This window comes from Schistocerca nitens, chromosome 4 (genome assembly GCF_023898315.1).
Source record: "Schistocerca nitens isolate TAMUIC-IGC-003100 chromosome 4, iqSchNite1.1, whole genome shotgun sequence".
NCBI lineage: Eukaryota > Metazoa > Arthropoda > Insecta > Orthoptera > Acrididae > Schistocerca > Schistocerca nitens.
The window spans coordinates 892,365,338-892,383,717 of record NC_064617.1 but is presented as its reverse complement, the minus strand read 5'-3'; the positions used below and the strand labels follow the sequence as shown (position 1 = coordinate 892,383,717).

The 18,380-nt window shown below is 43.6% G+C and overlaps 1 protein-coding gene across 1 annotated transcript; it reads left to right on the top strand.

Moving 5' to 3' along the window:
- Positions 1-3,793: 3,793 nt before the first annotated feature.
- LOC126252016 (ejaculatory bulb-specific protein 3-like) lies at positions 3,794-17,638 on the top strand. Its single transcript, XM_049952800.1, has 2 exons — positions 3,794-4,046; positions 17,256-17,638. Exons 1-2 carry the CDS (start codon positions 3,848-3,850, stop codon positions 17,435-17,437), a joined length of 381 nt encoding a protein of 126 aa, XP_049808757.1. The 5' UTR covers positions 3,794-3,847; the 3' UTR covers positions 17,438-17,638.
- The last annotated feature ends 742 nt before the right edge of the window (positions 17,639-18,380 follow it).

The following is an 18,380-nucleotide window of genomic DNA, read 5'->3' as shown; positions in this document are numbered from 1 at the left end:
CTGCAACACCCCCTGAAGTTGAAGTCAAGTGATTTTGCGACAGCGAATTTTAGCCCGTATACCATTTTGCATATTTGGAGTGTAATTACTTCCCTGCCACAGACAGATCGCCTTCAGAAGTACAGTGAAACTCCGTATATGCGTTTTACTGACATCTTAACAATTTGATATCAGGAACCGAAGTTGATTTATAGATGTTGTTATACTTTTTCGCCACAATATCATAGTTCAGATTCCATTTACTTACGTTTTTTCAATAACGGGATGAGAAGTGACAGCCAACAATGTCTTTTTTTACGTTTTCTGTTGGACTTATTCATATTGTCGAACCTTTGTTCCCATCCATTACGTTACAGTGACAATGTACACCGCGCTGAAGAATGGCGAAGAAACAACCCATTTGTAATTATGAAATTTTTCCAATAAATATGGTAAGCGATTTGTACCTCCTGCTTGTCCATTACTATTTTCAGTTTTTCTTTATTTACTCTCCTGATTTTTATAGACATATAAAATATGTATAAAATTGTTTCGCCATCTCACCACAAAGTTGGCGACGGCCTTGCCGCAGTGGATACACCGGTTCCCGTGAGATCATCGAAGTTAAGCGCTGTTGGGCGTGGCCGGCACTTGGATGGGTGAACATCCAGCCACCATGCGCTGTTGCCATTTTCCGGGGTGCACTCAGCCTCGTGATGCCAATTGAGTATCTACTCGACCGAATAGTAGCGGCTTCGGTCAGGAATACCATCATAACGACCGGTAGAGCGGTGTGCTGACCCGACGCCCCTCCTATCCGCATCCTCCACTGAGGATGACACGGCGGTCGGATGCTACCGGTGGGCCATTCGTGGCCTGAAGTCGGAGTGCTTTCACCACAAAGTTAAAACCATAAACAAAGCACAAAAAATAGAAAATACAGGAGCAATGCTCGAGTTCTGGAGTAATAAAGGTGACAGCGAACAGTAGTTTTCTACGATTTTCTGTGGAACTGATTCATATTGACGAATCTGTTCCGATTAGACACAAGTGATTGGGAACCTGCTTAAACTTGAGGGAATTAATGAAGTTGTCATTTACAAATTCTATCTACTTTTGAACACAGACTGATATGTACTCTGTCAGTTTACTTGAACACACTTGCAAATTTATCTTAGCACTTGTCTCGTAAACAAGTGGCCATAAAATTGCAGAAATTATCTCTACAACACGAAACTGTATAATATTGAGTCTCGATACTTTTCAACTTATATAGTGCCCATATCAATACGAAATTCGCAATTATACATCTGTTGTATATACCTATGAAAAGTAACTGGCCCTTCTCTCACATCCTTTGTAAGCTACTTATGTAAACCGCTAGCTCGCTGGTCTACAGTGCTAGCTATTTCTATTTGTAGGTGTAAGCTACACGTCGTAACCTTATCGATGATAATGGACTGAATCGAACCATATTAAGTACCGAATTGCATCCACACTTGGCAAATATCTGCGGTTAAGCTACCATCAAAAGACAATTTTTTTATAATAAAATTTACAGGGTCGCCACCAGCCCAAGCCCTTCCTAACATACAAGAATGACTGAACTGGAATTAATTCAAATTTGGAATTCAATGGAAACAATGAAGTAGCAGGACACACAGTATTATCCTTTACGGCATATTTATTCGTTAATAAAGGTTTTTGAAATAGCGTGCACATCCCTTAGCTACACTTAGCTGGTGCCTGAACATGAATTACATTAATCTGTTTTCGATAAGTGAAATTATATTGTACAATTTAACTGTTGTGATTAATGGAAAAGGTGAGGAAAGGGAAACTGGAAACATCCTCTCAATCATTTAACCTAGATTCACAGGACAGAGAAAAATCACAGGAATAACCGACCACCTTTACAAACATGCACTAATTTGCAAAGAGGTTTATTTCCGTTGCACGATTTGGTCAGCGTAAGTACATGAGATGAGAAGCCGTGATCCCACGTGCAAAGAACGCACTTCACCACGTGGTGAATTGGGTCACACATTTATGCTTTCAAAGCATAATTTAAGTGGAAAGCACAAATGCAAAAGCGTTTCATTTCTTAGAGAACCACTATAAAATGAATTTGTCACTACAACGGAAAACTAAATCACCATGGCAGAAAACCTTCCGATGATTCAAGGAACACGTGGTCCGTTAAGAATTAAACCATTACAAAAGTTCGCGTTAATTCACGAAAATCCGATCTTTCAACGAATTTATCACGCACAAAACAGATTAAATTAGCACTGGAAAAACCTATCGGTATGCAGTAGGAAGCGGAAACATACATGGTTTACCAAACCCATAGTACAATACGAACACAAGCATATACTATCACCAAGAAACCACAAAAAATAAAAAAAAAGACCACTCACGCAAAACACACAATTAGTCTCACATTGCCACGAGATATAAGTTCACTAACTGTTCCTAATCATGTTCAGTATGGATGCTCCACACGACGATGTCCCAAAGGAACAAAGCCAATTTACTCCACAAGTATTTTTAAACACAATCATGACCTATTATTAACCAATTGTACCACAGTCCGAGCAGAAATTCGTAAGGATTCAGTTGGGCTGAACGACTTAAATATTCCAACGAATTTAACATAGGCCAATCGCGAGTAACACTACCTCCTACTTTGTCATTAGTACTAGAAGCCTTACTTAGGAGCTGCGAACCGTAATCACCAACAGCCTGGAGAAGAGTGCCTGCTCTGCACAAAGCTCCTAGCAACCCCCTGGCTGAGACGGAAGCGACCAGAGCGATCGTTTCCGCCACCAACCTGACAAACACACAAATCTCTGGACAAAAGCGATGAACCTCGGATGAACCTCTTTGCTCAGGTAAGCAATTCTAAGTTGGTGAGCCTGTGAACCCTGCCAAACGGCAGGCACTCATCTTCTGCTCCCAGCAGGGGACAACCAACTAGCTTCCACCACAAAATAAGCCCCAAAAGATACGTAAAACACCCATTCACTCACATTCAACCACACATAAGGTAACATAACGCAGGGGCATGGTAAATATGGCTCATGATTTCACGTAGAACGTAAAATTAGAATACAATACATTGAAATACTAATCCAAGGCACCATTTTCTTCCCTTTTACGTTGGATATATAGTGAATTACTTTCAGTTCCATTGGTCAGTCTTTTCGGAGAGTTAATAAGCAAAATCGCAATTACGCAGTGGATCAAATGAGACGTAACTGAATCCTATGAGGCAAACATGTATGAAAAGTCTCGACAGAGACGTTTCAACTTCTCTTTAAGTCCGTAGGAACGACAGTGCGACATAACTGTTACTAAAACTCAAACATGCATATACGCATATAAAATAAGGCGAATACATGTAATATCGAAATTTTGCTATTACTGCAAATTGTAGACAAGCAGCGTCGTTACAAACTCACGTGATGTTGAGAACATGCGCAGTAGGCTACGTTCACTCCATATATGGCGTTGAGCATTAGTGTTACGTATCTCCCAGAGAGAAATAGTCTTTGGACGGTAGAAGCTTACAACCGACGTGCCAATTATCTGCAGAAGACAGGAAAACTGCCAGAGATTTGAGGCTGCGGCGTCCGTTCGTTAAGTGGGAAGGCTGCGGTGCGAGGCCGGGCTTCCGTGGCGTGGCGTGATGATGGACGGGGATTACGGAAACGCCTGGAAACGCGGACGCGTCTGGAGGCTGCGCTTGCTCAAGCGCGCCCGTCCGGGCCTTTAAAAGCGCGCGCCTCTGCCCAGGGCGGCACTCGCACCTGAGACCAGCCAGCACCAGCTCCAGCTCCAGCTCCAGCTCCAGCTCCAGCACGCCATGTGGAAGATCGCAGCCGCCCTTGTCCTCCTGGTGGCCGCCGTCGCGACGGCGCCGGACGGCGACAAGTACACCACCAAGTACGACAACGTGGACGTGGACGAGATCCTGCACAACGAGCGACTCTTCAGCAAGTACGCCGACTGCCTGCTGGACGAGGGCAACGACCGCTGCACCGCCGACGGCAAGGAGCTCAAAGGTGCGTCCAACAAAGCCTCGGTAGTGCCTCACCTCGGAAAGACCCTCCTACAGTGCTGTCAGAGCGCAACAGCAGGTTTCTTAGGCGGCCACCTCCGTGCTATCATAGAAGAGGAGTTTGCTAGTTTCTCCAGGAAGAGTTATTAGTTCCTCCAAGAGGAATCTATTTGTGCTGATAGCTCTTCCTCTGTTTTTCGAATAATACTGCCTTAGAGTTCGGTACCTCGATTGATAAAAACGGAACCCTTATAGGATCATATCTTGTTTGTACGCATGTCCGTCTCAGTCTCCGACTTCTTAAAACGCTTTTCAAAACTCTTTTTTCTCAGGTACGGGAAGACGTCTCAAGTTGAAATTTATGTCATGTAATAAGGTCTACGGAATCTTGTCGATGTAAAAAAGTGAAGCTCCTGAGTAAATGCAGTCAAGAGGTGACCATTTATGCCACATATTTCTGATACTCGCAAAATCACTCACCAAAACCTACAGGTTTATTCGCGTTGGCCTAGAATCGTGAAATTTGCCAGGAAGAAAGGGTTCACACTACAACCAAAGTAGATTATCCGAAAATGGTTAATTTGTAATATCACACGAAAAACGTTTTTACCATTCTTTATCAGAACATCTGTCTCTCTGTCTGTTTAGTCGTATCAAGTTGAAATTTATGTCACGTATTGAGGTCTACGGAAATTTGGCGATTCAGAAATGTGACGCTTCTAGGTCAATGCAAACAAAAGATGCGGCCATTTATGTAACATATTTTGATACTTGTGAGCTCACTCATGGGTGCTTCTCCTTGACGAGGGATAGTTAAATTTGAAAATAAGAAATGTTTCTCAGTACAACTAAAGGAAGAAAATCAGAAAACTTTTAATTTATGATTACGTCACACGTAAAAATATTTCTTTTGTCATTTGTTCCTGCTTCAACGTAGAAATTAAAATCATATATTCCTGACATTGTCATGCTAGGGGGCGATCTAGATTAATGCAGAAACAGAAGTACAACTTCAAACAGCTACTGTATAGCCTTTACTGTGATGGCCGGTTTCAGCAAACTGCGTTGTCATCAAATTCAAATGGTTCAAATGGTTCTGAGCACTATGGGACTTAACTTCTAAGGTCATCCGTCCCCTAGAACTTAGAACTACTTAAACCTAACTAACCTAAGGACATCACACACATCCATGCCCGATTCGAACCTGCGACCGCAGCGGTCGCGCGGTTCCAGACCATCCTCAGGTCTTCTGCACTACTGGCACTACTACCGGTATCACAATAAAGGCTGTATAACAGCGATCTTGACTGTTGGAAGTTGTACTTCTGTTTCTGCAGAAGTTAAAACATTCTCGAAATTCTTAGAATCGATGGGACCGATATGGTGCAAGTATCAGAGTCGGTAACAGGCAAAAATCGTCGGTATTATCGATTTACCGAATGGATAGACTGTGTGCATACGCAGTTAAGTTTGTACAGAACTCTCAGTCCTCCTCGCACCTGGACAATTTATTTGGTTATCAAGAGGAGCTGTAACATGTAAATTCAACATCGAATAACCAGATCTACCTTGTTCCCGCGAGATCAGGTCCAGAAACAAGATGTGACGAAGGCCGATTTGACGACCGCTACTGTGGTCACAGGGCGAAGGTTGCAGGCCGGTATATAAAAGAAAACAGTTGTCTCCTAGTCAGTGTTGGTGACTGCAATCGCGAAGGTTGGTTGAAATGGTTCAAATGCCTCTGAGCACTATGGGACTTAACATCTGTGGTCATCAGTCCCCTAGAACTTAGAACTACTTGAACCTAACTAACCTAAGGACATCACACACATCCATGCCCGAGGCAGGATTCGAACCTGCGACCGTAGCAGTCGCGCGGTTCCGGACTGAGCGCCTAGAACCGCTAGACCACCGCGGCCGCCAATCGCGAAGGTCCCGGTTTCGATTCAGGGTAACCAAATTTTATTTTTCTATGCTGTGGAGACCAGAAACGCGGGCTACTTTTAAATCAACATACGTATTCCGGAAGTCACCGTACGGTGCATGGTGGAGGACACCACATACCACAGCTATTCGTTTCCTTTTCTGTTCCACTCACAAAAGAAGCGAGGAAAAACAACTTTCTACAAACCTTCGTACGAGCGCTAATTTCTCTCACAATACCTTAATGATCCTTAAGCGAAGTACACATTGGTGGCAGTAGAATCATACAGCAGTCTGCCTGAAATGCCATTGCTCTAAATTTCGGCGATAATTCCTCGTGCGAAGAGCATCTTATTCCCTCTAGGGATTCCAATTTGACCATTTGAGTTCACGAAGCATCTCCGTGATACTTGCGTGCTGATCGAACCTACCGGTAGCAAATCTAACTGCACGGCTCTGAATTGCTTTCATATGTTCCTTTAATCCGACCCGATGGGGAGCCCAAACAATCGAGCAATAATTAAGAATGGGTTACACCAGCTTTCTGTAAGCCGTTTGCTTTACAGAAGAGCTCCCAATAAAACGAAGTCGAGCATTCGCCTTTCCTACTGCCCACCTGACGTGCCCATTCTATTTCATACCGCTTTGCAATGTTACGCCTTGACGTGACTGTGACTGTGACAAGCATTACACTGCTAATGCTGTATTCTAACGCTACAGGATTGCTACTCATCCGCTTTAACTAACATTTTTTTCTACTTTTAGAGCAATCTGCCATTCATCACAACTCGAAATTTTGTCTAAGTCGTCTTGAATCCTCCTAACGTCACTCAACGACGACACCTTTCCATTCACCACAGCAGTCAGAAAACAACCGTAAGTTGTTGCTCACCCTGCCAGATCAGTTATGTATATAGAGAGTAAGAGAGGTTCAGTCCGTGTAATGTCTCGATGCAGCTGACATAAGTACTCCGCTCCCTTTCCTTTCCTTGCTGCCTCTCTCCACTCTCAATTTGCATATAATTTTCTATCATTCATTTTTGCAGTGGTACGAGGACGGAATGGTGGTAGAATTTCTTCATTTTCATATTAAAAACATCTCTTTCTAACCTATTGGATTGTGAAACTTCACAAATAAAAATTGTTGGTTCGCTGAATACCCGTATTCTGTATTTGTGCAGGGAGATCCCATTTATTGATAACTAACTAGTGATCTTGCAGTTTGTTTCGATGTGAAACAGTCTCACGTATTCCAGCGTTGCTGTTGTAGCGGAACACGGCTCCCGTAACTCAACAGGACCACGCTTCAGTGCTGCGTTTGTCAGGGATTTCCGCTTTGCGATTCGGTCGGTGGGACTATAAATATTTTACTGCTTCCCTGTGCACGAGTTTTCACTTGTCCATTTCTACATCAAAGCAGGGACAGGTAAATGACAGCGCACTCGTTGTTAGTCAACTGATTGTAGAACTGCTTCCATTATAATTCCTATATTTACACATGACAACTGCGTAACTTTGACGAGTAATGGATTCGATTGTCAGCAGTCGTAATGTTTATGTCAGTTTGATATTCGAAAGGATTTCACTACCCACACATTGATAAAACAGTCACATATCCTATAAAATGTAAAATAATCTGCAGCTTACTAATACGGCAAACAAAGTTGTCCATTATTTCAGTCTGAAGGGCTACATAAATGGACACATTTTATTCTTAATTCTCCATTAAAGTAACTGTGGTGTCACCGCTAGACACCACACTTGCTAGGTAGTAACTTAAATCGGCCGCGGTCCTGTAGTACATGTCGGACCCGCGTGTCGCCACTGTGTATTCGCAAACGTAGCGCCACCACAGGGCAGGTCACAAGACACGGACTTGACCTCGCCCCAGTTGTACGGACGACATAGCTTGCGACAAGACGTATCACGTCTTCCTCTCATTTGCCGAGAGACAGATTAAATAGCCTTCAGCTAGTCCATCGCTACTACCTAGCAAGGCGCCATGTGTATCATTGCTAATTGCTTACTACTATGCAAGAGATGTATTTCAACAAGAAGAACATCATTAAAAGTTAAGTAGATGACAATCTCTCTTCTTTTCTTTATAGTTTTTCATCCAGTCTCCTGTTTCAGAATTTACGCCCGTCTGCGTTAGTTTCGCGTGCACCTAGCCACTCATTGTGTCGAGACCTTAGGGAATCGACACAACAGTAACTACGTAAAAATCTAGAAAACGAGGATCCTCCACTGTTTAAAGTTCGTTTTTATATTACGAGCAAACGTGTACGGTTGGTGCAGTACCAAGTTTTCCAGCACTTGCACAGTACTGAGGAATACCTACGTATGTCTTTCTAGGTTTTTAAATTGCAGCACGAAATCATGCATAGAACACACAGCTGACTCTATACAGACAGCCGGCCGGGGTGGCCAAGCGTTTTTAGGCGCTACAGTCTGGAACAGCGAGACGCTACGGTCGTAGGTTCGTATCCTGCCTCGGGCATGGATGTGTGTGATGTCCTTAGGTTAGTTAGGTTTAAGTAGTTATAAGTTCTAGGGGACTGATGACCTCAGAAGTTAACTCCCATAGTGCTCAGAGCCCTTTTTTTCTATACAGACAAACACACACACACACATAAAAATAAATATACTGGATGTATCAAACTTAATAGTGCAAACTCACGCGGATGATAACAGAAGCAAAAACGTTCCAGTGAACAAAACTGCAAATGTGTGGTAACAGATCGCCACTGACTTCAACGTGAAATATTATCCCGGATAGCACAAATAAGTTTGAAATATCAACACTTCGATTAATTCCTCATGTACTTGAGTTCAAATCTGACGATGGCGGACCTCAGCAACAAATACAATGCTACTTCAACATGCTGTAGGTTAATCGTTTACTGCACACTCGTGCCTGTTAAAGGAACTGTCGTCTTCGAATCTGAATGCAATGCTCCACTCACATTTAATAAAATTCGGGCTGTTATGCTGTGGTCGAACGGATCTTTGTTGAATGTCCGATTAACTCCCTGGCTCGCTACTGATTGCAGCAAAATTGTGACATTGCCAGCCTTGAAAGTTTACATTTTACAGTACTCCACTAGTCTCTGCGGTGAGATACGAATTCTTTCAAACGTCCCCGGATCATCTCGCAAATCTTTACAGAACCGTAAAATTCACTTCTTCAGTTCTTCAACAGAATCAACACGAGCGCGGCGCATTTTGCTTAGGTGGTGTCCAAGACTGAAATATCCAGAGGTCGGGTGCTCTTCGAAATCAAGATGTGTTATGCGCCTCGAACCGTATTTGCGCATCTGACTGCGTTTTACGTCAGCAGCAAAATGTGCCGTTGTCCCCGTATGTATGTACGGCATTCCTCAATTTGATCCCAATATTAGTGAAATTAGATGGGAATCTAATCGAAATGTTTAGATTCATTGACCAATGAGAGGATACGGGTTTGGGGAAGTGGAACGTTCGAGATGTTTACTGCATGTGAAGATAAGCTTTTAAAAACATGTATTCGACATCAGTGGCGCAAATAAGAAATAAACATTGCTGCACAGTAGTACCGTGTTCTATAGTATTAGTTAATTCTTAGCAAAAAGTTTACTTCTCAAAAATATTGACTACACAACTAAACTCTCTTTACAATTTGATGTAGAAAACCAGTTAATAAAAATTAAAAGTTCCAGAAAGGAAAACATATTATGCTAGCTGTCTTACTAGGCTTTTACGTATCACACTGAGCTTTGAGCACCTACGCACTAAACAGTTTTACAATAAGGCAGAAAAATTATAAATCTTTCCTTGTGATTTGCAAGCGTATACATCCGTTCAAAAATATATACTCAGCATTTACCTTAAACATCATAACTGAAAGCAATTTACTTCTTAAGCACTAATGGAATGTAGTCGAATTAAGTCGGGTGATGTTGAGGGTATTACATTAGGAAATGAGACACTTAAAGTAGTAAAGGAGTTTTGCTATTTGGGGAGCAAAATAACTGATGATGGTCGAAGTAGAGAGGATATAAAATGTAGACTGGCAATGGCAAGGAAAGCGTTTCTGAAGAAGAGAAATTTGTTAACATCGAGTATAGATTTAAGTGTCAGGAAGTCATTTCTGAAAGTATTTGTGTGGAGTGTAGCCATGTATGGAAGTGAAACATGGACGGTAAATACTTTGGACAAGAAGAGAATAGAAGCTTTCGAAATGTGGTGCTACAGAAGAATGCTGAAGATTAGATGGGTAGATCACATAACTAATCAGGAGGTATTGAGTAGGATTGGGGAGAAGAGGAGTTTGTGGCACAACTTGACCAGAAGAAGGGATCGGTTGGTAGGACATGTTCTGAGGCATCAAGGGATCACCAATTTAGTATTGGAGGGCAGCGTGGAGGGTAAAAATCGTAGGGGGAGACCAAAAGATGAATACACTAAGCAGATTCAGAAGGATGTAGGTTGCAGTAGGTACTGGGAGATGAAGAAGCTTGCACAGGATAGAGTAGCAGGGAGAGCTGCATCAAACCAGTCTCAGGACTGAAGACCACAACAACAACAACAACCCACCCCTTTGACCGGTCTCTTTCTCAAAACGTCAGACGTCCTTTCTCTCTGACTTTACATGAATATGACAACAAAATTGAACATATTTTATCAAATTACCAATCGCCAGCTACAGTACAGCAAGAGTCCTACTTCCTTGACAGATTCTACCCGTACTGAATAAAACTTCTGGGCAGCACAGTTACACGGCAGAAACGTCGCTTCACTGGTTACTAAATCCGCCGTTTCCCCAGATCCACTTACCATCTGCCTTAGCACGTAGTCGAACATCAGCTGCACGCTCCTCTGTCCTCGCGGAAGCCTTGGCAATCCACTCACGATGATATACGACTGTCGAGCAGTAACCGGATACAAATTTCGTGCCCGCGCTTTCCGCCCCGCCACCAGCTGCAGAGCCGGTCGCTCTCCTCGCTGCCGTGCGTCAGTGCCGACCGCTGCCGTGTGCTCGTCTCGGCGCGCCCTATCTTGGCGACCACAGTTCCCTGCAGACAGCCACGCCAGACTCGTGCTCGCCGCTCTGTCCGGAGCTCCGATCTCCAACTCAGCTCCATTTGCTCCCCCTCTACGACACTCAGATATCGATTATATAGACAAGCTGTTTAGCTTGTTTCTCTCAAAAACAGCCGAAAAACTACTGCTCGACCCCGATCTTTAAAGACGATACTTCGACGCGGCTCATGTGATGAATAGAACAGTGCTTCCCAACCTTTCTTAGACCACTACCGCTGAGTGCAATTACACGTTACCTAGTATCCCCCCTCCTTCCCCCTCCCCTGCTATCTGTTGATCCCCATCCTACATTATCACTAACTTTAACGCGTAACTAAACAATAGTATGAAAGACTTTCCTTGGAACACTTTTATTTTTAAGAAGATGAAATGTGAACGATATTGTGTGTGTGTGTGTGTGTGTGTTAGAATGAATGCTAAAGCAATTTACGGAGCTCCATAAATGCTACCCATAAATCACTTCTCAGATAAGAAAGCTAACTATCCACAATGAGGCTATACACTTGCTACAAAACATACTTCCCTTCTACATCTACATCTACATGGATACTCTGCAAATCACATTCAAGTGCCTGGCAGAGGGATCATCGAACCACCTTCACAACTCTCTATTATTCCAATCTCGTATAGCTCGCAGAAAGACTGAACACTTGTATCTTTCCGCACGAGCTCTGATTTCCCTTATTTTTTATTGTGGTGATCGTTCCACCCTATGTAGGTCGGTGTCAACAAAATATTTTCGCATTGGGAGGAGAAAGTTGGTGATTGGAATTTCGTGAGAAGATTCCGAAGCAACGAAAAACGCCTTTCTTTTAATGATGTCCAGCCCAAATCCTGTATCATTTCTGCGACACTCTCCCCATATTTCGCAAACCCTTACGGGGCGGGTCCGGCCGCCTTGGTGCAGGCCTTATTACAGTCGACTCCACATTGGGCGACCTGTGCGCCGTATGGGGATGAAATGGTGATGAAAACAACACAACTCCCAGAATGAGATTTTTACTCTGCAGCGGAGTGTGCGCTGATGTGAAACTTCCTGGCAGATTAAAACTGTGTGCCCGACCGAGACTCGAACTCGGGACCTTTGCCTTTCGCGGGCAAATGCTCTACCATCTGAGCTACCGAATCACGACTCACGCCCGCTACTCACAGTTTTACTTCTGCCAGTATCTCGTCTCCTACCTTCCAAACTTTACAGAAGCTCTCCTGCGAACCTTGCAGAACTACAACTCCTGAAAGAAAGTATACAGCGGAGACATGGCTTAGCCACAGCCGGGGGGATGTTTCCAGAATGAGATTTTCACTCTGCAGTGGAGTGTGCGCTGATATGAAACTTCAGTTGGTAGAGCACTTGCCCGTGAAAGGCAAAGGTCCCGAGTTCGAGTCTCGCTCGGGCACACAGTTTTAATCTGCCAGGAAGTTTCAACACAACACCCAGTCCCTGATCGGAGAAAATTCCCGACCCAGCCGGAAATCTACCCCGGGCCCCTTGGACGGCAATCCGTCACGCTGACCACGCAGCTATCGGGGAAGGGGTGCTGATGAAAGCCAGGTAGAAGAGAGCTGCCTTGCCACGAGCGGTCGTCCGACACGAACGTTGCCAACCAACCGACGGTATGCCGACGTGCTGTTTGTAGTCGACGCTGACCCCGCTGAAGTACTCCGATATCTTCGCTCTGTGCAGACCCTCCTTGCGCAACTCGTGCCTTCGGCCACTACGAATTCGAGACCACCTTTTGTCGCAACGCTACTGCCAATCCCCAACTTCGTGCCTCCCCCTCGGGCCAGCAGCCCCATATATACAGGGTGGTCCATTGACAGTGACCAGGCCAAATATCTCACGAAATAAGCATCAAACGAAAAAACTACAAAAAACGAAACTCGTCTAGCTTGAAGGGGGAAACCAGATGGCGCTATGGTTGGCACGCTAGATGGCGCTGTCATAGGTCAAACGGATATCAACTGCGTTTTTTTAAAATAGAAACCCCAATTTTTATTACATATTCGTGTATTATGTAAAGAAATATTAATGTTTTAGTTGTACCACTTTTTTCGCTTTGTGATGGATGGCGCTGTAATAGTCACAAACGTATAAGTACGTGTATCATGTAACATTCCGCCAGTCCGGACGGTATTTGCTTCGTGATACATTACCCGTGTTGAAATGGACCGTTTACCAATTGCGGAAAAGGTCGATATCGTGTTCATGTATGACTATTGTGATCAAAATGCACGACGGGCGTGTGCTATGTATGCTGCTCGGTATCCTGGACGACATCATCCAAGTGGCAGGGCCTTTCGCAAAATAGTTATGTTATTTACGGAAACAGGAAGTGTTTCAGCCACATGTGAAACGTCAACCACGACCTGCAACAAATGATGATGCCCAAGTAGGTGTTTTAGCTGCTGTCGCGGCTAATCCGCACATCAGTAGCAGACAAATTGTGCGAGAATCGGGAATCTCAAAAATGTCGGTGTTGAGAATGCTACATCAACATGTATTGCACCCGTACCATATTTCTATGCACCAGGCGACGACTTTGAACGTCGTGTACAGTTCTCCCACTGGGCACAAGAGAAGTTACGGGACTATGACAGATTCTTTGCACGCGTTCCATTTAGCGACGAAGCGTCATTCACCAACAGCAGTAACGTAAACCGGCATAATATGCACTATTGGGCAACGGAAAATCCACGATGGCTGCGACAAGTGGAACATCAGCGACCTTGCCGGGTTCATGTATGGTGCGGCATTATGGGAGGAAGAATAATTGGCCCCATTCTATCGATGGCAATCTAAATGGTGCAATGTATGCTGATTTCCTACGTAATGTTCTACCGATGTTACTACAAGATGTTTCACTGCATGACAGAATGGCGATGTACTTCGAGCATGATGGATGTCCGGCACATAGCTCGCGTGCGGTTGAAGCGGTATTGAATATCATATTTCATGACAAGTGGATTGGTCGTCGAAGGACCATACCATGGCCCGCACATTCACAGGATGTGAAGTCCCCGGATTTCTTTCTGTGGGGAAAGTTAAAGGATATTTGCTATCGTGATCCACCGACAACGCCTGACAACATGCGTCAGCGCATTGTCAATGCATGTGCGAACATTACGGAAGGCGAACTACTCGCTGTTGAGAGGAATGTCGTTACACGTATTGCCAAATGCATTGAGGTTGACGGACATCATTCTGAGAATTTACTGCATTAATGTGGTATTTACAGGCAATCACGCTGTAACAGCATGCGTTCTCAGAAATGAAAAATTCACAAAGGATACATGTATCACATTGGAACAACCGAAATAAAATGTTCAAACGTACCTACGTTCTGTATTTTAATTTAAAAAACCTACCTGTTACCAACTGTTTGTCTAAAATTGTGAGCCATATGTTTGTGACTATTACAGCGCCATCTATCACAAAACGAAAAAGTGATCCAACTAAAACATTCATATTTATTTACGTACTACACGAATATGTAATAAAAATGGGGGTTCCTATTTATAAAAACTCCGTTGATATCCGTTTGACCTATGACAGCGCCATCTAGCGGGCCAACCATAGCGCCACTGATTTCCCCCTTCAAGCTAGACAAGTTTCGTTCTTCGTAGTTTTTCGTTTGACGCCTATTTCATGAGATATTTGGCCTGGTCACGATCAATGGACCACACTGTATATCGGCAATCCAAGATCTTCTAAGAACACAACCCACAGATATAAATTCTTCCTCATAGATATTGGCAATGGGGCCGCAAGAGGGATAGCCGATATTACACCAGAGCCAGTGGCGCCAGACAGAACAGTCCACTAATTAAATGGCGCCACGGCTCAAACAGTAGTAACAATAATTACTATTGCTTTCTGCGTAACGAAATGGAAAGCTATAAACGGTCTGTACTTAAAAGATGGGCGTCGTCTCCTATTTTTGGTGCGTGTACAACGTCATGATTTACACAAGTGGTAAATTCTCGCAATTCCGAACGCCTATCGCCGCATCAGTTCCCAACGGCCTTCCCTCAATGGTAACACCGGTTCTCGTCAAATCACCTAAGTTAAGCGCTGTCGGGTTTGCGTACCACGAGGATGGGTCACCGTCCGGGTCTACCGAGTGCTGTTGGTAAGAGGGATGCATTCAGCCATTATAAGGCCAACTGAGGAGCTACTTGATTGAGAATTAGCGCCACCGGTCACGAAAACTGACGAAGTTCGGGAGACCGGTTTGCCAACCACGTGCCGCCACCCTATCCGCAATTGATGACACCTCAGGGCTGAGGATGACACGGCGGTCAGCCGGTACCGTTGAGCATTCAAGGGCTTTTCCAACGGTGTTTGTTGTTTGTTTATCACTGCACCACTCAAAGGCTTGACACCACTTCGGCTCGATCTTATATTACATGTATTTATATAATTATAACTTTACGGTCACTCAGTTATTTTCCTCTCGTTTCCTTGAAAGTAAACCTCCACTCTCTCCTGGATTCACAGAACAGCTTTGTGTTCCGTTTCCACAAAGCCGCTTGCCCCTCCTCGTCTCGGGTGCGGACCCGCGCCACGCTATCTGTCCGCTACCGCTACACGGCAGTTGCTCGACTGCTACTTACGACTTTTCCTATCGCTCTTAATAAATATAGCCGTACAGAGCATCTCATTAATCTAATTTGCGACCGCTCTATCGAAACGGCGTACAAAACTTCACTCAAACAAATATTCTACTGAAAAATATTCTGCTGTAACGAGAAACAAAGCGTTACTTTTAGTTGGAAGCAACCGTCACATGAAACACATGGTGAGCAGTATTTGTTCGACGTAACTCCATCACATAACACCATCAACACCGACAGAAACGGAACTGCAAATATTTGTCCAAACACAAGAGTAACATTATAAGAAAAGTCTTAGGAAAGGCCATGGGATATACCGATGTAGTTTTATGCAAGCTGCAGTTTCATGTCTGGCCTTCAAAAATCAAGCGCGAGATTTTCATATTCTCTCGCTCATTATGCGCAGACTACTAATCCTATAGCGAAACTGAACAGAAACTTTGTTTAGGAAATTAAGTGTACTTAAATTTTGTACTGGGATACGTTTCACTGGAGGCCACAGTTTCTGAGTTATGTAAGAAAAACGTACGAAAGTGACCTTCAAACGCAACTTCACCCCGACACTCATCCCTTACCAGTCAAAACTTCTATTATGTTGTTTGTGACACTACCTCCTACCGCTGGTACAGGAATTTCCAGCTACACGAACTATTCCATATACTGGTTCTTTTTTGGTCTCTGTTAAGAGGGTTATTATCCTACCAGCAAAGTCGACTATTTCGATAACGTTATTAATTTGAACGTGCCCGTGAAGGTAATGAAACGAAAACGATTTTTGTAAACGTTACCCTAAAACTAATTACGTTGGCAATTCGATCCAAACGTAACCCTTACAAGCACTGTAGTTTCGCAGTCATAAGTCCTGACGAATACAACGACCTAAATGTATATTTTATGCTGCTAAAATTCTCAAAATTGTTAGGTAACATTTACACAAACGTCAGTTTTACAATTTTTAAGCCCTCGACTAAGCCTGTGGCGTAATAAGGCGTAATAAGACCAGTCAATGGACAATAATTCGTGCAGCCGCTAATTTTTATACAGTGGTAAGAAGGCGTGCTTTGAACAACACACTAGAAATCCTGACCAGTGGAGGCTGTGTGTGGGCTTTGGTGTGCGTTTTAATGTCACTTTCGTAGGTTTTTCATGAATAGTTCGAAAACTATTTCCTCTAGCCGGATTACATAAAATTTCCTATAAAAATCTCTCATTCGTTTTTTTTTCTGTAGGACTAATTGTTTGTGTGTAGCGAGTGAGAGAATGTGAAAATATCGCACGTCGTTTTTGAAGGCCACATATAACGTTGCGGGTAGCATAAAATGACATCGGTAGGGGTGGCTGACTTACCCTGTACATGATGTGCCACTTAGGACGTTACGTTTCTTTTATTTACTTTTTCAAGAAATCGAAACGAAGTTTCCGGCAAGCGATGGTGCACAGAGGGACACATAAACTGGTAGCACGGTTAATACCCTTAATTCTTTCATCAGTGTTATATTCTGATATTTAAACTTGTATCTCCTTTAACGGAGCAGTAGTAGTACTTGTAATACTAGAGATACTGAAGAAACTTTCTTATGTGTGTTTCCTGCAGTGCTAATTCCCGACGCCCTTCAGAACGAGTGCGCCAAATGCAACGAGAAGCAGAAGGAAGGCGTCGAGAAGGTGATCAAGTTCCTGGTGAAGGAGAAGAAAGACATCTGGGAGAAGCTGAGGGCCAAGTACGACCCAGACGGCAGCTACTACAAGAACTACGAACACTACCTCAAGGAGTGACGCGGCACCAGAAACCACGACCACAAACGGCACACCAACCTTGGAGGATCACACTTATGGACGCACGCACTCACAGGGCGAGAGCCGCTCTTTCACCACAATAATACAGAAAAGTGGAAACCATGTTGAAGAATGATCTGAATCACGTTAAATCACTTATCTTATTTCCCAAGCAATCAATAAATTCACTGTGGCAAATGATCAAGTCATTTAACTCTACTGATCACCTTCATGTCTTTCATTAAGGATAATACTGCTTAAGTTGCTTACTCTGTTGGCATTACAACATATTTCAGCTATTACCATCGGCAGATTTGGAATTAAGATTACAGTTATTTCAGAGCAGTGTCATCAAACATTATGGGTCAGGAGGCAGTACAGAAACTTTGGGGCAGTCCCTCGGATTGCGTACGTACCGATCTTTTTATTAATTAGTAACCTATAAAGAGTAATACGTTTTCAGCCCCCTACAGACTAACTATAGTACGGACGCGAAAAATTGGCCGACGGGTCTCAAATACCGATCGTTAAAAGTCGGTATCACTCGAAATACTTCGTGTTGACTGTTGTCTGTTTTGCATTGCTGCCATTCCCAGCATCCCCAAAGTTCCGACACTGTAATTGACAGGTGAAGTGCTGTTGTGTTGTCTGTGTGAATGGATAATTAATTCATTACTAAAGTAACTGCACTTATATTTAATTGCAAACATGATCACAAACGGTAACTAAATGATTTTGATGTGATTTTTCTTCTCCTCACTGCGTTCCATTGCAACAGCCTAATTTAATTTCGTGCTCCTCGCTGGAAATACACACCGCATTCGAAGAGGACCGTCTCTACAGTGCGCATTCACGAATCCACGTTACACACGTGTCAAAATTTGTACCATAGAAACTGATTGGTACGTGTCGTGCGTGCCCGTCGAGTTGTCGGAACAGGAAG

Bases quoted from the DNA above. Each gene is read 5' to 3' on its own strand.
- LOC126252016 (XM_049952800.1), top strand. From the start codon at position 3,848: ATGTGGAAGATCGCAGCCGCCCTTGTCCTCCTGGTGGCCGCCGTCGCG. The intron at 4,047-17,255 runs GTGCGTCCAACA...TGTTTCCTGCAG, and splicing joins CGACGGCAAGGAGCTCAAAG to TGCTAATTCCCGACGCCCTT.